At 39.1% G+C, this 17477-nt stretch overlaps 2 protein-coding genes across 7 annotated transcripts in view; one reads left to right on the forward strand and one right to left on the reverse strand.

Moving 5' to 3' along the window:
• Window positions 1-6590, reverse strand: part of VMP1 (vacuole membrane protein 1) — a 139429-nt gene extending 132839 nt beyond the window's left edge. For 3 of the 4 annotated variants that reach the window (XM_073879545.1, XM_073879544.1, XM_025851556.2), the window contains exon 1: window positions 6463-6590. The gene's annotated coding sequence lies outside the window, so the exon portion shown is untranslated. Of the gene's footprint in view, window positions 1-6458 lie in introns of all 4 variants that reach the window. The other variant, XM_025851557.2, reaches the window with a different exon arrangement.
• A 117-nt stretch (window positions 6591-6707) lies between these two features.
• On the forward strand, window positions 6708-12798 carry PTRH2 (peptidyl-tRNA hydrolase 2). Of its 3 annotated transcripts, none has more exons than XM_025851559.2 (3): window positions 6712-6859; window positions 6980-7164; window positions 12177-12798. In XM_025851559.2, exon 3 carries the CDS (start codon window positions 12177-12179, stop codon window positions 12714-12716), a length of 540 nt encoding a protein of 179 aa, XP_025707344.1. In that variant the 5' UTR covers window positions 6712-6859; window positions 6980-7164; the 3' UTR covers window positions 12717-12798. The 3 variants fall into 3 exon arrangements, with proteins under 3 accessions (XP_025707347.1, XP_025707344.1, XP_025707346.1); XM_025851561.2 differs by having other exon boundaries at window positions 6737-6859; window positions 6961-7164; XM_025851562.2 differs by lacking the exon at window positions 6980-7164 and having other exon boundaries at window positions 6708-6859.
• The last annotated feature ends 4679 nt before the right edge of the window (window positions 12799-17477 follow it).

Here is a 17477-nt window from a genome sequence, read left to right on the forward strand (position 1 = left end):
CAGTGAAAATGGATTTTCATTTACTCATTTAACAAGTATTTACTGCGTACATACTATCTGCTAGGCATACTCTGAGATGCATCACTTATCAATAGTTATTAAGGTACTGATAAATTCAATTATTTAAATTTTTTTTAAGAAAGATTTTATTTATTTGAGAGAGAGAGAGAGAGAAAAATGAGTGATGGGGGGGAGAGAGAGAAAGAGTGAGAAGCAGACTCCCTGCTGAGCAGGGAAGCCTATTTGGGGGGGCGGGGGGGGGCCCACTCAATCCCAGGAACTGGAGATCAGGATCAGAGCCAAAGGCAGACACTTACCCCACTGAGCCGCTCAGGCGGCCGTCAAATATTTAAATTTCTAAAAATAAGACTTGCAGATACAGAGATCCTAGAGACATCCCTATGATTATTTAATAAAAAATTAAAGAAAAATCTTCCATCCCATTGAAGCAGTACTAAAATCTCCTATAAACAGATCTTAAAAACTAATAAGGGGCAGAAGAACCTTGTATATTCTCTTTGATTAAATGCTTTTTGCAATGTGGAGACTTGAAAGTTTCTGGAAGGAACCAGACTCAATAAGGAAGTGGTTAGTCAGATCATCGATTTTAACATCACTGGACTTTAGTCTCATTTAGACCATGGAGCAAGATTTGACAGAGCTGGCCCTTTCTTTTATTTTCTGTTTTTATTTTTTTAAAAGATTTTATTTATTTGCCAGAGAGAGAGAGAAAGCACGCACAAGCAGGGGGAGCTGCAGGCAGAGGGAGAAGCAGGCTCTCTGCTGAGCAAGGGACGGGCTGAGCCTGATGAGGAACTCGATCCCAGGACCCTGGGATCATGACCTCAGCCAAAGGCAGACGCTTAACTGACTGAGCCACCCAGGCGTCCCAGAGCTGACCCTTTCTTAAAAGAATTCTGAATAAGTAAAAACTTTCACATGCTTTATATATATATATATATATTATACACGTATACAAATATATATATGTGTATATATATAAAAAAAAAAGAAAAATCTCGTTCCCCTGTCCCTCATCTAGTACATTCCCTGCCAGATATAACCACTTTTATTACTTTAATATATCTGTTCTTTTTTTTTTTTTTTATCATTTTTTTCTTATTTGTCAGAGAGAGAGACAAAGCACAAGCAGGGGGAGCAGTAGGTAGAGGGAGAAGCAGGGAGCCCAATGCCTCGATCCCAGGGACCTGGGATCATGACCTGAGCTGAAGGCAAGACACTTAACGGACTGAGCCACCCAGGCGCCCCTCTGATAATTCTTTCTTCAAACACTCCTTGGCCCCCTTTTGCCAGTTCTCTTTTACCTGACCTGGGCCCTCTCCTTTTCTCTGTCTCTCCAAGTGATTTTTCTGGTTCTGTAGTTTAAAATCCTAGCCTGAACTTGTATTTCTGGTCCTGATCTCTAGATCTATGCACCTAAGAGCACATTTGGATGATTGCTAAGCATCTCAAATTTAACATGTTCTTTCTTCCTCATTCCCATCTCCCTTCTTGTAACAAACCTGGTCCTCCCCAAATCTTCCCTCTCCCAGTGCTTGGCACAACCATCCACCCAGTTACTAAATCCAGAAGCACAATCATCCCTGACTCCTCTCATTTCCTTACTCCTCACATCTAATCCAGGACCCAGTCCTATTCCAAATATATTTAGTATCCACCTACAGCTCTCCATTTTTTTGTCACCACTCTGGTCCAGGCCATCTTCATCTCTCACATAGACTACTGCCATGGACTCCTAACTTCTCTTTCCATTTTTATTCTTGTCCCCTTCAATTCATTCTTCACATATAAACAAGAGTGGACTTCTTATAAATCCTATGACTTCCCTACTTGAAACTATAGAAGGACTTCCTATTACACTCAATATCAAATCCAAATTCATTTCCATGGCTTGCAAAGCTCTATATAATCTGGACCATGAGTATATTTCCTACCTCATTTCATGCCGCTATATTCCAGATATATTGTGCTAGTCTCAGACAGGCACATATCCACATTAATTCTCTCAGACCCTTGTTTACTTCATAATATTTATTACACTGTGTTTATTCTTTTATTTCTGTATTTACTTTTTTCTCTGTTAGGCTCCCATTGAAATACCTGTTTCTCTATCAGGCTCCCAACTAAAATATGTTTGTCTCTGCTTCCCACTGTTTTCCCCAAAACCTGGTAAAAGACCAAGATACAAGATTTTTGCTCACTGACTGGATGAATGAACAGATATGGCAATAGATGTCATTGCAGAATAATCTTCCCATGCAAAGAAAGTGCTAGAAGATACCATTGAACATCAAATTCTGAAATTTCAATCTCAAATTCTGTTATGACTTACACAAATAAACTATTTACAATAATACCAAAAGGCTGAGAGAAGAGCCTACAGAAATACATCATTTTTAAAAAGAATCTCACATATGTTGTAAAATATACACACAATGAAATGTATACATATTTATTTACTGAACCTTCATAAATACTGAGCAAACAACATGCACCCTGATGTTTATAGCAGCAACAATAGCCAAATTATGGAAACAGCCCAAATGTTCATCAACTGATGGATAAAGATGTGGTGTACACACACACACACACACACACACACACACACACACACACACACACACACGGAATATTACTCAGCCATCAAAAAGAATGAAATCTTGCCGTTTGCAACGACATGGGTGGAGCTAGAGTGTATTATGTTAAGTGAAATAAGTCAGAGAAAGACAAATACCATATGATTTCACTCATATGTAGAGTTTAAGAAACAAAACAGATGAACAAAGGAAAGGGGAAAAAAGAGAGGGAAACAAAATATAAGAGACTCAACTATAGAGAACAAACAGGGTTGATGGAGGGAGGTGGGCGGGGGATGGGCTAAATGGGTGATGGGCATTAAGGAGGGAACTTGTGATGAACACCAAATGTAAGTGATGAATCACTAAATTCTACTCCTGAAACCAATATTACCCTGTAGTTAACTAGAATTTAACTAAAAACTTGAAACAAAACAAAACAAAAATACCGAGCAAACAATGGTCAAGTAAGCAGTAATGAAAAGACATGCTTTCAAAGAGGACTGGGAAAGTTTTCTCTTAGCAACTGCTCTGCAGGCTACTGGATGGTAACAATGATAACAGTCATGGTTAACTATATGCCATTCTAAATGCTTTACTTAAATCTATTCATTTAACCCTAACAGTAAAGGTACTGACTTCATTGTCTACGAGGGAATTGAGATGGCAAGAGGTTAAGTAACTAGCCAAAGGGTTGCACAGTAGTAAGAGCTGGAATTGGAAACAAGGCAATCTAGTTTATTAGCCCTGGCTCTTAACACTATCTACCTAGTCCTTCCAAAAAAATCTATAGACCAAGCTTATTATTAAAGAACTTCAAGAACAAGAGAAAACATCACAATGAACTACTGAAAAGACTATGTATCTTTGAATACCGACAAACTCTTCAGCAATTACCATTAAGCTGGGATAGGATTACTCAGTGGGTTGCCCTTGCTTAATTTAAAAATGCCTTAAGCTTTAAATGCCTTAATCTTATCTGACACAGAAAAGTATCTCCTGTTCAAATTTCTAAAACCTTCAAGGAGCATATTTTTAAATGAGCTTTACAGAGGGTTTACATAATATATAATATCAGTTTAGCAAACCCTATACAAAGCTGCTTCCCAAACAGAGTTTCTTGAAGCAATAAACTCTTTAAAAGTTTACCCCTCAAAATGTTTGCAAGTCTGTGAAGGCAGATTATTAACTAATACAACAACAAACAAATTATCACTTAACTCATCCAATTTGTTTACGAGGTTAGTAAAGATTCTCTAAGCTGGTGTTTATTTTTATACCAAAGAGAGAGAGAGAGACACCAAAAAAGAGCACTAGGCAAAAGAGCAGTGATAATAAGTATCTAGCCCTCTGATCTCCAAAAAAGGGGAGAGACTAAACAGGTTTTGTGAAATCAGTTGAAGCAAAAAGGTTCTCAACAAGACAAAGAGTTAACTATTCCTACAGTGGCTATTTACCCAGAATAAAATAGAGAAATGACTCTAGATTAATAGATAATATAACAGAATATTAAAATTATAAACAGTTTGGAGAAATTTTTTTAGCAAGAACAAAGAAATTAATAGTTTCCTCCTACTTATTACCAACAACATTCATTCAGTAGAGACATGTGTAACAAAGATACTCTTTTCCACTTGTCAGAAAGAAGACACCTTGATATCTGATAGTAATGAAGCCTTAATTCAGAATAGCTGTTCTGAAGAACAGAATTTTCTTTTATCTTTCCTTATTCCATTCCACTGCAAATCTTGCCAAGTACAGTGTTTTTGTTTTTCTAGAATTTACAATAAATCAGCTAAAAAGGGGGGGAAATATATACCTATAAATTCCTTTAATACATAAAAGACATCATTTTCATGCAAACCAGGAAATATTACCAAACCATAAAAACATGCCTGGAGACAACCTTAGCAGAACAGAAAGAACACCTGGGACCTCATTTCCATTTCAGGTTCTGGCACTACCTAAACCACATGACCTCAGGCAAGCCAATTACTGACTGTTTCTGAGGAAGACTATAACGATATGTTCACAGAGGTGGCTTTTAATTCTAAATATTGCTTTCAGTGGGTTTCGGTAAAATGATAAAGTTTTTTTACTTAATAAAGTAAGGCTACTTTTAACCTTTAGTTAATCATATATAAGCACCAAAAACTTCACCTTCCTCTGCACTTGGAAATTCTTAAGTGACAATATATGATGACCAAGAAAGATCAGATTTAAACTCCCAAATGCAAAACTATACTCATTTTCCAGTCACCGACTTATTAACCACAGTGACTAATTCAGTGGGTTACAGTATCAAACTATTCCTAAGTAGCTTTTGTTGGGTTCAAAGGTAGGGCAAAGATCATCTCAGAAAAGTGTGTGATTATTTTCAGATAAATAACACACAATATAAAACATCAAATTGTGAAATGATACAAGCAACAGAATTCTGCACTGATATATTTCCAGCTTTCAGAGTAAACTGACATCACCGTATTTTCATTTCTAGAGTGATTTCCCATTTACTAACTCACTTAATCATTGTGACAATCCTATGAAATAAGTAAGCAGTATTTTATCACCACAATCCAGACCAGCTCAAAAAGTTAGGTAACCTACCAATATTTACTCTGGAATGTGAGTCACAGAAATTAAACTGTATTAATCAAGTACGAGATATACCTCAAAGGGGAAAAAAAGCTTTAGTGTTTTAAAATAATATAGGCAAAGCAGTAAAATATAAAAGATTTCTACTACAGAGTCATTTCACACCCACACAAATTGGCCACATTTATCTAGGTACCACCATCCTTCTGCCAAAGGTCAATAAAACACATTCTAGAATTCATAAAATGTTGCCTAATAATTTCTATCATTTATGCTAAAAATACACAACTAAAATCACAGCTCATAACACAATTAATAGGAAACAGCTGTCAGAACATTAAATTCTATATCATTACAACAGCAGAAACACTTGTACACACTTCTCCAAAAAATCAGTGTAGTCTGTCTACAAAATTTCTGCCACCAGCCCCAAAGGAAAATTGAAAGACATTAAAGTTAGGAAAAGGAGCCGTCTTGCCATGATAGATAAACAGTGCCAGAACCTATAGGAGATTTTTGCATGGATTTGCAGAAAAACAAAATAGTTTAAACCTACTGGAGGTCATTAAGTAATCTTAGTGTGACACAGGGCCACATACGGCTTCTTGGAAGTTTAGAGGTTAAGCAGACCTCCAGGTTTTATTGCAAATACCTCCACTGCAATATAGCAACAAGGGGGGGCGGTCAGGGATTTGGAAGAGGTAGAGAACCCTACTCTTCATAAAGTAGTAGGAAATCCGTGAAGGGTCTTTGCAAAAGATCAACGGAGCGAAGGCCCCATTCCCTTGGCCACCAACGCTTTAGATGGCACTTACATGCCTGAATTTTGTTTAGCAGCGAATACGTTTAGTATCATGTATTACCATGTGTCAGTGGTTGGGGAGGTCAAATTGACAGGTCCTGAGAAACAGCTTGGTCATCAGCAGGGAGGATCTCCATTTACTCTGAGGTCCTAAACACCCAGGCAGGAAAAGATGGGTACTGTACAGAGCTTAGAACAGCTTCCAAGTCCGCGACAATGAGAGCGAATGGTAGGAAACCCAGTGTATGGGTTCACTGTACTGGTAGCCAACCATGAGGAGGTGTCCCAGATAACCTGGCTACCGCCAGACTGAGACATTCAGAGTCAGCAGCGCCCTAAAACACTGCTTGAAATCGAAATCACGGTGCCCCAGATCTGCATGGTCTAAGTGGGAGAGCTCCGGAAGAAGCCAATCTCTGAGGATAGTCTTAGGCTTCCGTCCCCAATTCCACGCGCTGGCTTACCTACCCGCTCTGACCCCGGCTTCTCCGGATCTCAGGATCCTGCAAGCGGCTCGCGACCGACTCTCACACCCGCCGCTGGGGTCTGGCCAACCGGAACTTGCGCGCGTCACTTCCGGTCCGTTCCCCCCCCCCCCCCCGCAACCCCTCGGGGACCGCCTCCAAAAGACAAAAGTTCCCCTCTCATTTCTGCAACCTCCGCGGATCGTCGCCGGATTTCAGCTCGGGTTTAGGTTCGGGACCTGTGGGCGGGGCGAGAGGAAGAATGACTGTTCTCTTCGCGGATCTTGATCCGGAACTTATCCAGGAGTCCCGGAAGAGATAACTCGCGTGATAGAAGCGTGTTCCCTACCCGAAAGAAAAACCGCAGAGGCGCCGAGTGAGGCGGTGGGGAGGTTCTCTGGGTAAGTCAGCCCTTCACAGGGCTAAGGAGAGGGATGTCATTCTCCATTCTCTCTCCACTTAGAATGTTTCGTCCCACTTCATTCCATACCTCCTCCCCCAGCCTTTCATCTTCCCCATAGACTGCTCCGCCCAAGTGGACGCTGGAGCCACTGTTCCTGTTCTGCCAGTCGTCCTTTGGAAGAAGGGACCAAGATCCTGGGAAGGAGAGGACCCAGAATTTCTGGTTCCCATCAACGCCTCCATTCAGGCAGCATCGATGCGCGCTCTCCGAATGTGAGAAGATACCGCGCAGGCCTCACATTCTGTTGAGTACTTACTGAATACCCAATGAGCGTATGAAGTTGTTGAGTCCTGCGAGGAAAGAAAAGTTTCCACGAATATGACCGAAAAATGTGTCTCTGTGTAACACAGACAAAATGTTCAGAGAAATATTTAATCCTTTAACGTGATACCCCCGCCCCCGGCACTAGACGCTGAGAGTATGATGTGCAGTAGTTATGTGTAATTGCTACAGCAGTTCTGTAAATAATTAAGATTGATTGGGGGATGATAGAGACTTTAGAGAAAGGTGTCATTTGAATCACGCCTTCGTGGCTGATTCAAACTTGTGTTTGTGTATTTAAGTGGAGAAAAACAGAAAATAATTTTGGGGGAGAGATTGCTTCTTGAAGGGACCCAGTAATTTGGTGTGGCTGGAGAGTACAGTATGTAGCAGGAGAGTATATTAGAAGGATAAAGTAGGTTGTAAACAAATTGTGTAGTGCTTTGAATTCGTGCTAAGGGATTTGTTTTATTCTTTAGGTGTTTAATCTGGTGGTTTTTGAGCTGGGAAATTACAGGATCAAATTTGTGCTTTAGAAGTACAATTTTAATGCCAGAGGACTAGAGTGAACTAGGACATGCATGAAGCAAATGTGGAAAGATCAGTTGAAGAAGTGAATTTTGGAGGTTTGAGGCCAAGAGATCATTAGGGCACTGGTAGTAAAGGTAAGGAGATAGATTTAACACAGATAAATTCAACAAGGTTTGGTAACTATATGTGGTAGGACAGAGGGGAAAAAGTCCAAGGTTACTCAGAAATCAAGAATACAGAAGAAAGAAGTTTGAGAGGGAAAGGAAGATCCTGAGTTCAGTTTAGGACACAGAGTAGAATACTTCATAGTACTCTAGCAGAAGCTGGAAATTCAAGATTGGAGCCCAGGAGAGACTTTAGGAGTCCTCAGCATATGACAGTTTGAGAATAAATGAGATTGTCACTCTCTCCTAGATGTCAGCTCTATTAAGAGTGGGACTTTGTTTTGTTCAGTGCTCCATCTTTAGGATCCAGAACAGTGCCTGGTACACAATAGGCCCTCCATAAATATCGATTGAATGGAAAGAGAGTATACAGACCATCACTGTCCAAAAGAACTTTCATGGAAGTATTCTAGATCTTAATAGAGTGGCCGCTAGCCACTTTCAAGTTGTTGAGCTGTTGAGCACTTGAAATGTGGCTCAGTGCAACTGAAGAACTGAATTTTTATTTAGTTTTAATTAAGGTTAAATAACTGTTTGACTGATGGCTACTATATTGGACAATGTAGGTATAGACTGAAAGGGCATCCGAATGTTTAAGCAGGGGTAATTATGTACATCGGGGGTGAACAGGACGTAGAGCTAGAGGAGACTGGAAAAAACCTATCAGAAAGATAGGGTGACAGATTAAAGAATTTTAGGGAGGAAAGTTTAAAGAAAAATTATCAGTGAGTTGTGGGGAAAGCTCAAGATGAGGCCTAAAAGGAGGCAACTCTATTTGGCAATTAGCAAATGTCTAATTCCTTAGCAATTTCAGTTGAGTGGGGAAGGGAGGCAGGTAATTAAAGAAGTTTAGAGGTAAAGGGAAGAGGAAAAGTCAGGCAGTGGTTTAAGGGTCAAAGAGGATTTTGGAAAGTTTTTTTTTTTTTAGGTTGGAAAGGCCCAGGTGCAGCTGGTGGAGTGGGATTAATGGGTGGAGTGTGGTTCAGGAGGGGATGGGATCAAGGGCATTGGTGAAAGGGGCTTAGTCTGGTGGAGGAATTAGAATGCACCAGGAGGAGGGTTTTATAGGACATGTTTGTTTAGCAGTGCCATCATTTGTCAGGATTATCTATGAGTTTAAGAATAGTTAGGTTTACTGTAGTCACAAGCGCTGGGTTTATTGGTATGTTTGTAGTGGAAGTACAGGGGCAGGCTGAAACACCTTTTGGCGGAGTTAGATGATAATGTGATCAGGCTGATAGGAGATTAGAACATCCTAAAGAATAAAGATGTTAGGATTAACATGTTAGAGACCTCATGAGATGGTACAGAAGCAGTAAGCTTGTTAATTTCTGGAACTTTTTCTGCTTTCGGTTTTTGCTGACTCTTACTGGTATATATGTTTTTAGATAAAGTTAAGATGATTAGTTTTCTGTCATGATCTCTAGATGAGTATCTTTTATACCACTTTTGCTAGTTATGTTACTGCAGATAAGCAGCTTCTCTGTTGGATCCTTATTTTTCTTTTTTTTTTTTTTTTAGATTTATTTATTTGACAGAGAGAGACACAGCGAGAGAGGGAACACAAACAGGGGGCGTGGGAGAGGGAGAAGCAAGCTTCCCGCAGAGCAGGGAGCCCAATGTAGGGCTCAATCCCAGGACCCCGGGATCATGACCTGAGCCCAAGGCAGATGCTTGACTGAGACACCCAGGCGCCCCTGATCCTTATTTTTCTTGTCTTTAATATGAGGCTTATGTCTTTTTTCTTACTTCCGAACAGCCATAATGGAAGTAAAGGGTTTAGTAAGTTATGCAACACGTAATAGGTCCTCTATATGCAGTTCCCTTCTCCAGATAATACCTGAATCTGGTATATAGGATATTTCGTTACTTTACAACCTAGGAGTTGGTGGAGAAAATCCTTCTGATTGTTGACATGGAGGTTATATATATATATATATATATATAATTTTTATGTAATTGAATTTTTGTTCATTTTGGAGTTTAGTTAGATTATCAGAGAGAAGTCCTGCTGACATGTAAACCTCATGTAGTAAATGATAGATGCATTATGAGATAATGTAGGTTCTAGTAAGAATTTGATATATTTTTTTCTGAATGCAAAAGCATCTAGAGCCATAAAGTACTGTGTCAATACAGCCCTGTCACCAGATGTCACACCAGTGAAAGGAATGAAACTAGGTACTGACAACTTAACGTGTGTGACCCTTTTACCTTCTGGCCACTCTATGTCACTCTCTTTTGATCCCTCCATGTTCATTTCTTTAGGATTCTGTTTTAGCCCTTCCTTCACTCTGTATACTTGTCCCAGTGGCCTCACCACTTTCATCACTTCAGTAACTTCAGATATATGTTGTTTTCTTAAATTTGTATTTCTGGCCTAGGCTTATCATCTGACCTTTAAGGTGGTATATCCTTTTTTATTGTTGCTGGACATCTCTAACCAGGATGTCTTTTGGTCAAACCAAGTGTTATATATCCTAAAATGATTTCAGTATCTTTTACTTTCAAACCTGCTATTTCACAAAAATTCTCTTCATCAGTAAATAGTACCTCTGTTCTCCATTTGTTCAAATCCAGGTCATTCTAAACTTCTCCCTTTCTTTTATCACCAGACCTCCAGTGAGTCACCAAATCATACAGACGTGCCTTGGCCACTTGTTTCCTTTTTCATTGACACTTCTCTTGTCTAAGTGACTATCACCTCATCTAGACTATTGGGAAAGGCAAAATAGAGCAGCATTAAGAACATGGGAATGAAGTGTACTGATACATGCCTGTACATGGATGAACCTTGAAAATATGCTAAGTGATAGAAGCTTGAAACAAAAGGCTACATGTTGTATGGTTTGACTTCTATGAATGTCCAGAATAGGCAAAATGTAGATTAGTGATTGCCAGGGGTGGAGAAAACGGGAAGCGGCTGCTAATGGGTATAGAGGTTTCTTTCTGAGGCACTGAATGTGTTCTGGGATTAGATAGTGGTGATGGTTGGCACAACCTTGTGGATATATTTTAAAAAATTGTACTCAATTATACACTTTAAATGGGTGGATTTTGTAGTATGTGGATCTATCTCAAAAAATTTAACATCTCCTATGCTATCCTCATTTATTTTTTAAAATTTTAAGTTTTTATTTTTAAATAATCGCTACACCCAGTGTGGAGCTTGAACCCACAACCCTGAGATCAAGAGGCACATGCTCCACCGACTGAGCCAGCCAGGTGCCCCCTCCTCATTTAAAATATTTGATAATACTGTACAATCTGCCTACCATATAATTTCAAAAACAATGTCCTAATTTTAACATAAATGAGAAAAGGAAATTTGACTGCCGTCTGTGGCATATAGATTATGCAATGCATAATCAAGGTTATTACTTGTCATCACTACAAATATGGTGGCCCCATGTATTTCAGTATATAAATGCTTACTCTTCCACTAGAAGAAGAAACTGATAGTTTGTGCCAATACATGGAAGCATTATGAGTCCAACAGCCTCAAATGTAGACTGATATAGGTGTTTTATTGGTGACCCAAATACCATCAAACAGCCTTGCTGAGGGAACAGGAATTTCTAAAATACAAAGGATAAAGGATGATCTTCCTTTGTTTTATGATAGTTATACTTCTGGTAAATTCAGTGTATATTAGAACTATGCAAAAAATACTTTGTGTCCATATGTATAATGAAGTTGGGTTCTAGTCTCAGATATTAATCATTTTTCACCTATAATTTGCAGTGGGGCAAATCTTCACTTCGTAAGACTTTTAGCATTCCGTGCTGAGGTCTAGTAAACGTCAGCAGTGCACCTCACTCCAGGCCCATTGTTGTGATAGCCAGAAACTTCTCTGTGCAGTTGGTACCATCCCCATTGAGAACCACTGGATTATGAAGACACAATTAAATGAGCACTATATTCCAGAGAAGGGATGAATTATTCTTGGTTTCCTTGGGTCCTTTAGACAACTTGGTGAAATGGAGTATTTCCTTCCTCTACAAGACTTAGGGAACACTGAGCAACAGAGCTTTATTGTATCCAAGAACAAGATAGATAATCCTTATGTTGAGATTCAAAATGACCTAAACTGCTTTACCTATATTCTTGAATCTTTTAGAATACACAGGGGAAAAAAAAAACAGTACATTAAGATCTAAGATATATTTTGCTTTTTTTCTGGATGACCTCATATAGTTTTAAAATGTTGCTGCTCATATATATTGTCAAGGTGTCTTGTCTGATAAGCCTGTATCTTTTCACTGCTATGTAGTGATAACTTTTTTCCTTTCCTTTAAGATGCTCTCCAAATCCTTGGTGATGGAATATTTGGCTCATCCTGGTGCACTTAGCTTGGCTGCTGGAGTTGCTTGTGGCATGTGCCTGGGCTGGGGCCTCCGTGTACGCTTTGGGATGATCCCCAAAAGCTCACTGAGCGAGACCGACACAGAGACCGGAAGTGAAGCAAGCATCTTAGGAGAGAGTGGGGAGTACAAAATGGTTCTTGTGGTTCGAAATGACTTAAAGATGGGAAAAGGGAAAGTGGCTGCCCAGTGCTCTCATGCTGCTGTTTCTGCCTACAAGCAAATTCAAAGGAGAAACCCTGAATTGCTCAAACAATGGGAATACTGTGGCCAGCCCAAAGTGGTGGTCAAAGCCCCTGATGAAGAAACTCTGGTTGAATTACTGACCCGTGCGAAAATGCTAGGACTGACTGTAAGTTTAATCCAAGATGCTGGGCGTACCCAGATTGCACCAGGTTCTAGAACTGTGCTGGGAATTGGGCCAGGACCAGCAGATCTAATTGACAAGGTCACTGGCCACCTAAAACTTTACTAGGTGGAATTTTGTATGATGGTCCCACCAAGATGTGCTTTGAAACTGTTAAATTCTAACAATAAAAGCTGAATTTCTCCCCCCATCCAGCTTAAGTATTTTTGAGATGAAAATCTGTTTCCACGTTCTTCTATAATGTACTTGGCTCAGTTACAGTTATCTTGGGCTTAAAAAAAAAAAAAAAAAAGTTGATTAAATGATCCTGATGGTTCAAGTGATAGCTGCTGAAACAAATGTTTATGAAAGAAACTGGTCACAAGATTGGGTTACAAGGGCAGGGGGAGGGGGGAGCATTTCCTGTGCATGGTCAGGTCCCTATGTGTTAATAGCTCTTCTTCCCCAAGACAATGTTGCTGTACCGCCTTGAAGGACCAGGGTTCAAGGGTATTCTCATTGGATGCAAACTATAGTTTTCCTGCCATCACTTTTCGGATGACTGATAGCTAACATTAACAGATCATGGTGTAACCCCACACAATGGGTTTACAATCTAACCTGGATTTTTTTTGTCTCAAAATTGAAGTTTTATAGCAGTTGATATAATCCACCTGTGCAGTACTTCATGTTCCCTGACCCACACTGGCCAAAGGTTCTCAGCAGTGCTTCTACATCATGGCCTGTAAGAATTCCTTTTTCTTCCCCCAACTTTCCTAATAGCAAAGGCCTTGAAAAACTTGTAAAATGACCTGTATGGACTTTGACGGTATTACTGGGCCCACAGAAGAATTTACAGTAATTGTGGAATTAATGTAGTGTGTCATCCCAACATCCTACTGTTTCTTTACCTAGAAGTTAAGGAACCAATTATTGAAGGGCACCTTTATTTCCCTTTTGATCTTTATATGCCTATCATAATTCCAGTAATTACTGTTACACCAGCTGCCCAGAATATGAAGGAGGTCCCAGTTCCCAAAAGCTATAGCTTCACGAAGGAAAGCCTTTTAGGGGGATCCTGACAGTACTTCTAAATTGAGTATATCCCTAAGAACTGATGATGCCAGAAGAGAATTTTGGTAACAGATGCACGTTAAGTAGCTCCAACTCTTCATGGTTAACTTCAACAGTTAGCATTAGTTAGCATTTAACTACAACATAAGCAGCACGGTAACACAACTTCAAGTTCTAAGGTCAGTGGAGTCTGGGCAGAACACTGAAGATTACTGCAGCCAGTCTTAGTTTCTAATATTTAGTCAATTTTATAGTTTATGCTGGCATGACAGCATAGGAGAAATTCCATCTGTGAATGATGCCACAGTAGCAACTGTTTCTAAATAGAATGTTTATTCAAAAGTGATGCAACAGCATGTAACTGAGATGAGGAGAACTCAATCGTAAATGCATGATTCTGGCTCAGGTAATTTCTGAGGCTCGCCTCAGAGATGGATGGCTCCAAGTTCAAAGACAGTGCATTCCCAACAGGATGGCCTGCTGTGGTTGACTCAAGTAATTTTAAGAAATCATGGTACATCTACTAGGATGAATTGTACACAAATCCTAGTAAATCTGGAAATACGTTATGCTTATTTCTTAGTTCACCTGTACTTAGTATTTATTTTACAGGGTGCTTAATCTTACAGTTCTCAGGGTATATTCTGCAGAACCCATAGTGTCCTTAAGATAGTTCCATGGGGTCAAAACTATTTTCATAATACTATTTTTTTTTGCTGTGTTGCCATTTGCAAAGGTGGGTAAAGCTGTTGGCACCTTTCACAAATCAAGACAGGAGCACCCTACCTATACAAGTAGTACTTCACAGCCCTATACTCAGGGTAAAAAAAAAAAAAAAAAAAGATTCACTTAATGTCCTTGATAAAGCAGTAAAAATAAATATATTAAATTTGACCTTTGACTATTTCTATTTGTCTTAATATTCTGGGTAATATTAACACTTCTGGTACACACTGAAATATGAATGTTGTCTTGAAAAAAATGTGTGGCTGAATTGTGAGCTGAGGTGAACTAGCAGCTTTTGTCATAGAAGATTTTTACTTGAAAGAACTGACAAACTAGTTATCCATCCAGACCTGGGTGTTTGGCAGATATTTCCTCGTAAATTAAATGACCCAATCATTTTAAGGAAAACAACTGACAGTATTCTGGAAACTTCTGCCTCTCCTCCCAAGTTTCCCAAAACTTTTTCCCAAGACTTTTCTGATGATACCAGTGTTCCTCAAATATTTTTTTTAAAGATATTTGTCAATATTTAGAAGACCTGTACAACTTAGTGAATCAGTATTTTCCATATAACCAATGCAATGATATAACCATAGCAATGATCCCTGGGACTTCATTCTTTTCGTGCATAGGTAAAAGATCCATTCAAAGAGACTAATGGATTTTAATAAAACATCACAAAAAGTTCAGTGTTACGGTTTCAGATTCCACATTTCAACTAACCACAAGTATCTCAAAAGGTACTCCTTTCCTTTCCTAATTACATATCTGCATGAGGCTAGACTTTCTTCACATACTTAAAAATGGAATATACTGATATAATATAGAAGCAAATATGAAAATCCAGCAGTCCTCTGTGAAGATGAACTTTGAAGAGACTTGCAAAAAACAGTGCAATACCACTCTTGTTTTGAGAAATATGGTTGATTCATAATTGTTTAACATGCAATGAGTTTAAGTTATATTTAATGAGTTTAAGATTTTATTTATTTGACAGAGAGAGACACAGTGAGAGAGGGAACACAAGCAGGGGTAGTGGGAGAGGGAGAAGCAAGCTTCCCATGGAGCAGGGAGCCCAATGTGGGGCTCGATCCCAGGACCGTGGGATCATGACCTGACGTGAAGGCAGACGCTTAATGACTGAGTCATCCAGGCGCCCCTAAATGAATTTTTTAAAATTTGTTTTAAATACTAATACAGTAAATATCAACACCTACAATTCCACTTAAACTAAAGCTCTTTGGGACCTTCAATAATTTAGGAGTATAAAAGGATCTTAAAGTTTGAGAACCACTAGTGTGAGAATGTCCACATGACTAAATTTACAGAAAATTCAAGCAGCCCTACTTGGAGATCATGTCAGTGTGTTCCTATTGTACTAAGTTGTACAATGTCTATGTTGAATATCAACAAGTATCGGATTTTTTGGAACAGTGGTACAATGGTACAAAGATCACTGAAAACATGTTTACCTCCTGAGAGGTTTCCCATTATATTTCTCTCCCCCTTCTTCCCTATTTCAGTTAAATTTAAAGAATTATAAAAACTCTTAATGCCCTGTTTTTAGTTCCTTCTCCCAGACCATCATCCTATTCAGAGTAATGTTTGGGAAGACACCTTAAAATAAATCATCAATTTGTTCTACCACTTACTGTATAATACTTTACTGCCAAGTCTTGAGGTAGGTAGGCATTGAGATTTAAACATACTCCTGAAAATAATTCTGGAAAGTACTCATCGTGTTAACATACACAAGAGGGAACATGTTCAGAGGTTCAGCTTGCTCAGGATTTGAACCTATGTCATACACCACAGTTTCTTTCTACGATAGCCCATTATGGATGGTTTATGTGGAAACTGTATCATTGGACATAGTATCACATTAAAACAGGGCTTTTTATTTCTTAAAGTTATAAGAAAACCTTTACTAAATATTTAACTTAAGGAAAAGAGATGAATTATTCCATTGGAAAAACAAAAACAAAAACAAACCGACAGCTGATTCGAAGTACAGGAAAGGTCCAGAAGAACAAATCTTGACTCTGATATGAATGAACTCCCAGGGATCATTGCTATTCTCCCTCATGATTTTGATAATGATGATGAAGGAGGGGGGGTGGGGGTGGGGGAGAGATCCAGCAGAAACTTAAGTACAGCCAGATGTTTGTAGTATGAAAAACCAAAAAAGGAGATGTTTTCTGTATGAAAAACCAAAAAAGGAATTTTCCAGCTAATACTATAATTTTTGATAGGAAAATAAGGGATGGGATGATTAAAAGTGGGGAAGGGCAGGGGTTCTAAGTTTAAAAAAAGAAAAAAGCCTTCCATGCAGCTTATGGTCATTTGCCCTACGTAGAGAATTACAGGGCAATATAAGGCTAGGTAGGGGGCTAACTATTGAGGATTAACAATGAAATGAACTTGAAGTAATATTCTCAGCCATAAAAAGGGCTGAATTCAAACACTGGTTAAAAAAAAAATTACTTAAAGTACTCATAATGTGGGGGCCCTTACTATTCATGATAAGGGACAGTACGTTAACTACATGCTTATATACTTTTATTTCAAGTTAATATAACATCCATATCTGTACATTTAAGTGAAATGCTTAAAAACCTAAGGTACCACTTGGTTAAAATGATGGAGATAGCCAAAATGTAGCCCACTACAGTGCTGTTTCTTCAGACTACTGCATGTACCTTATTTTTTTTTTTTTAAGATTTTATTTATTTATTAGAGAGAGAGAATGAGAGACAGAGAGCACGAGAGGGAAGAGGGTCAGAGGGAGAAGCAGACTCCCCGCAGAGCAGGGAGCCCGATGTGGGACTCGATCCCGGGACTCCAGGATCACGACCTGAGCCGAAGGCAGTCGTTCAACCAACTGAGCCACCCAGGCGCCCTGCATGTACCTTATTAACTACAGTAATGCACATGATGCAATGCTGTGTTTTCACATGTCCCAATCCTCATTCCGCTTCTCTGTTCCTGCCTCACTGTACTGCGCTTCAGTGTCCAATATGAAACTATCACAACCATAGTTCTTTTGGTTTAGATTTGAGAGATATTTAATTAAAACTGCCATTCTACATA

The sequence above is a fragment of the Callorhinus ursinus genome, unplaced genomic scaffold, assembly GCF_003265705.2.
Source record: "Callorhinus ursinus isolate GAN/ISIS: 27379988/994484 unplaced genomic scaffold, GSC_fseal_2.0 scaffold34, whole genome shotgun sequence".
Classification (NCBI taxonomy): Eukaryota; Metazoa; Chordata; class Mammalia; order Carnivora; family Otariidae; genus Callorhinus; species Callorhinus ursinus.

Bases quoted from the DNA above. Each gene is read 5' to 3' on its own strand.
- PTRH2 (XM_025851562.2), top strand. From the start codon at position 12,177: ATGCTCTCCAAATCCTTGGTGATGGAATATTTGGCTCATCCTGGTGCA.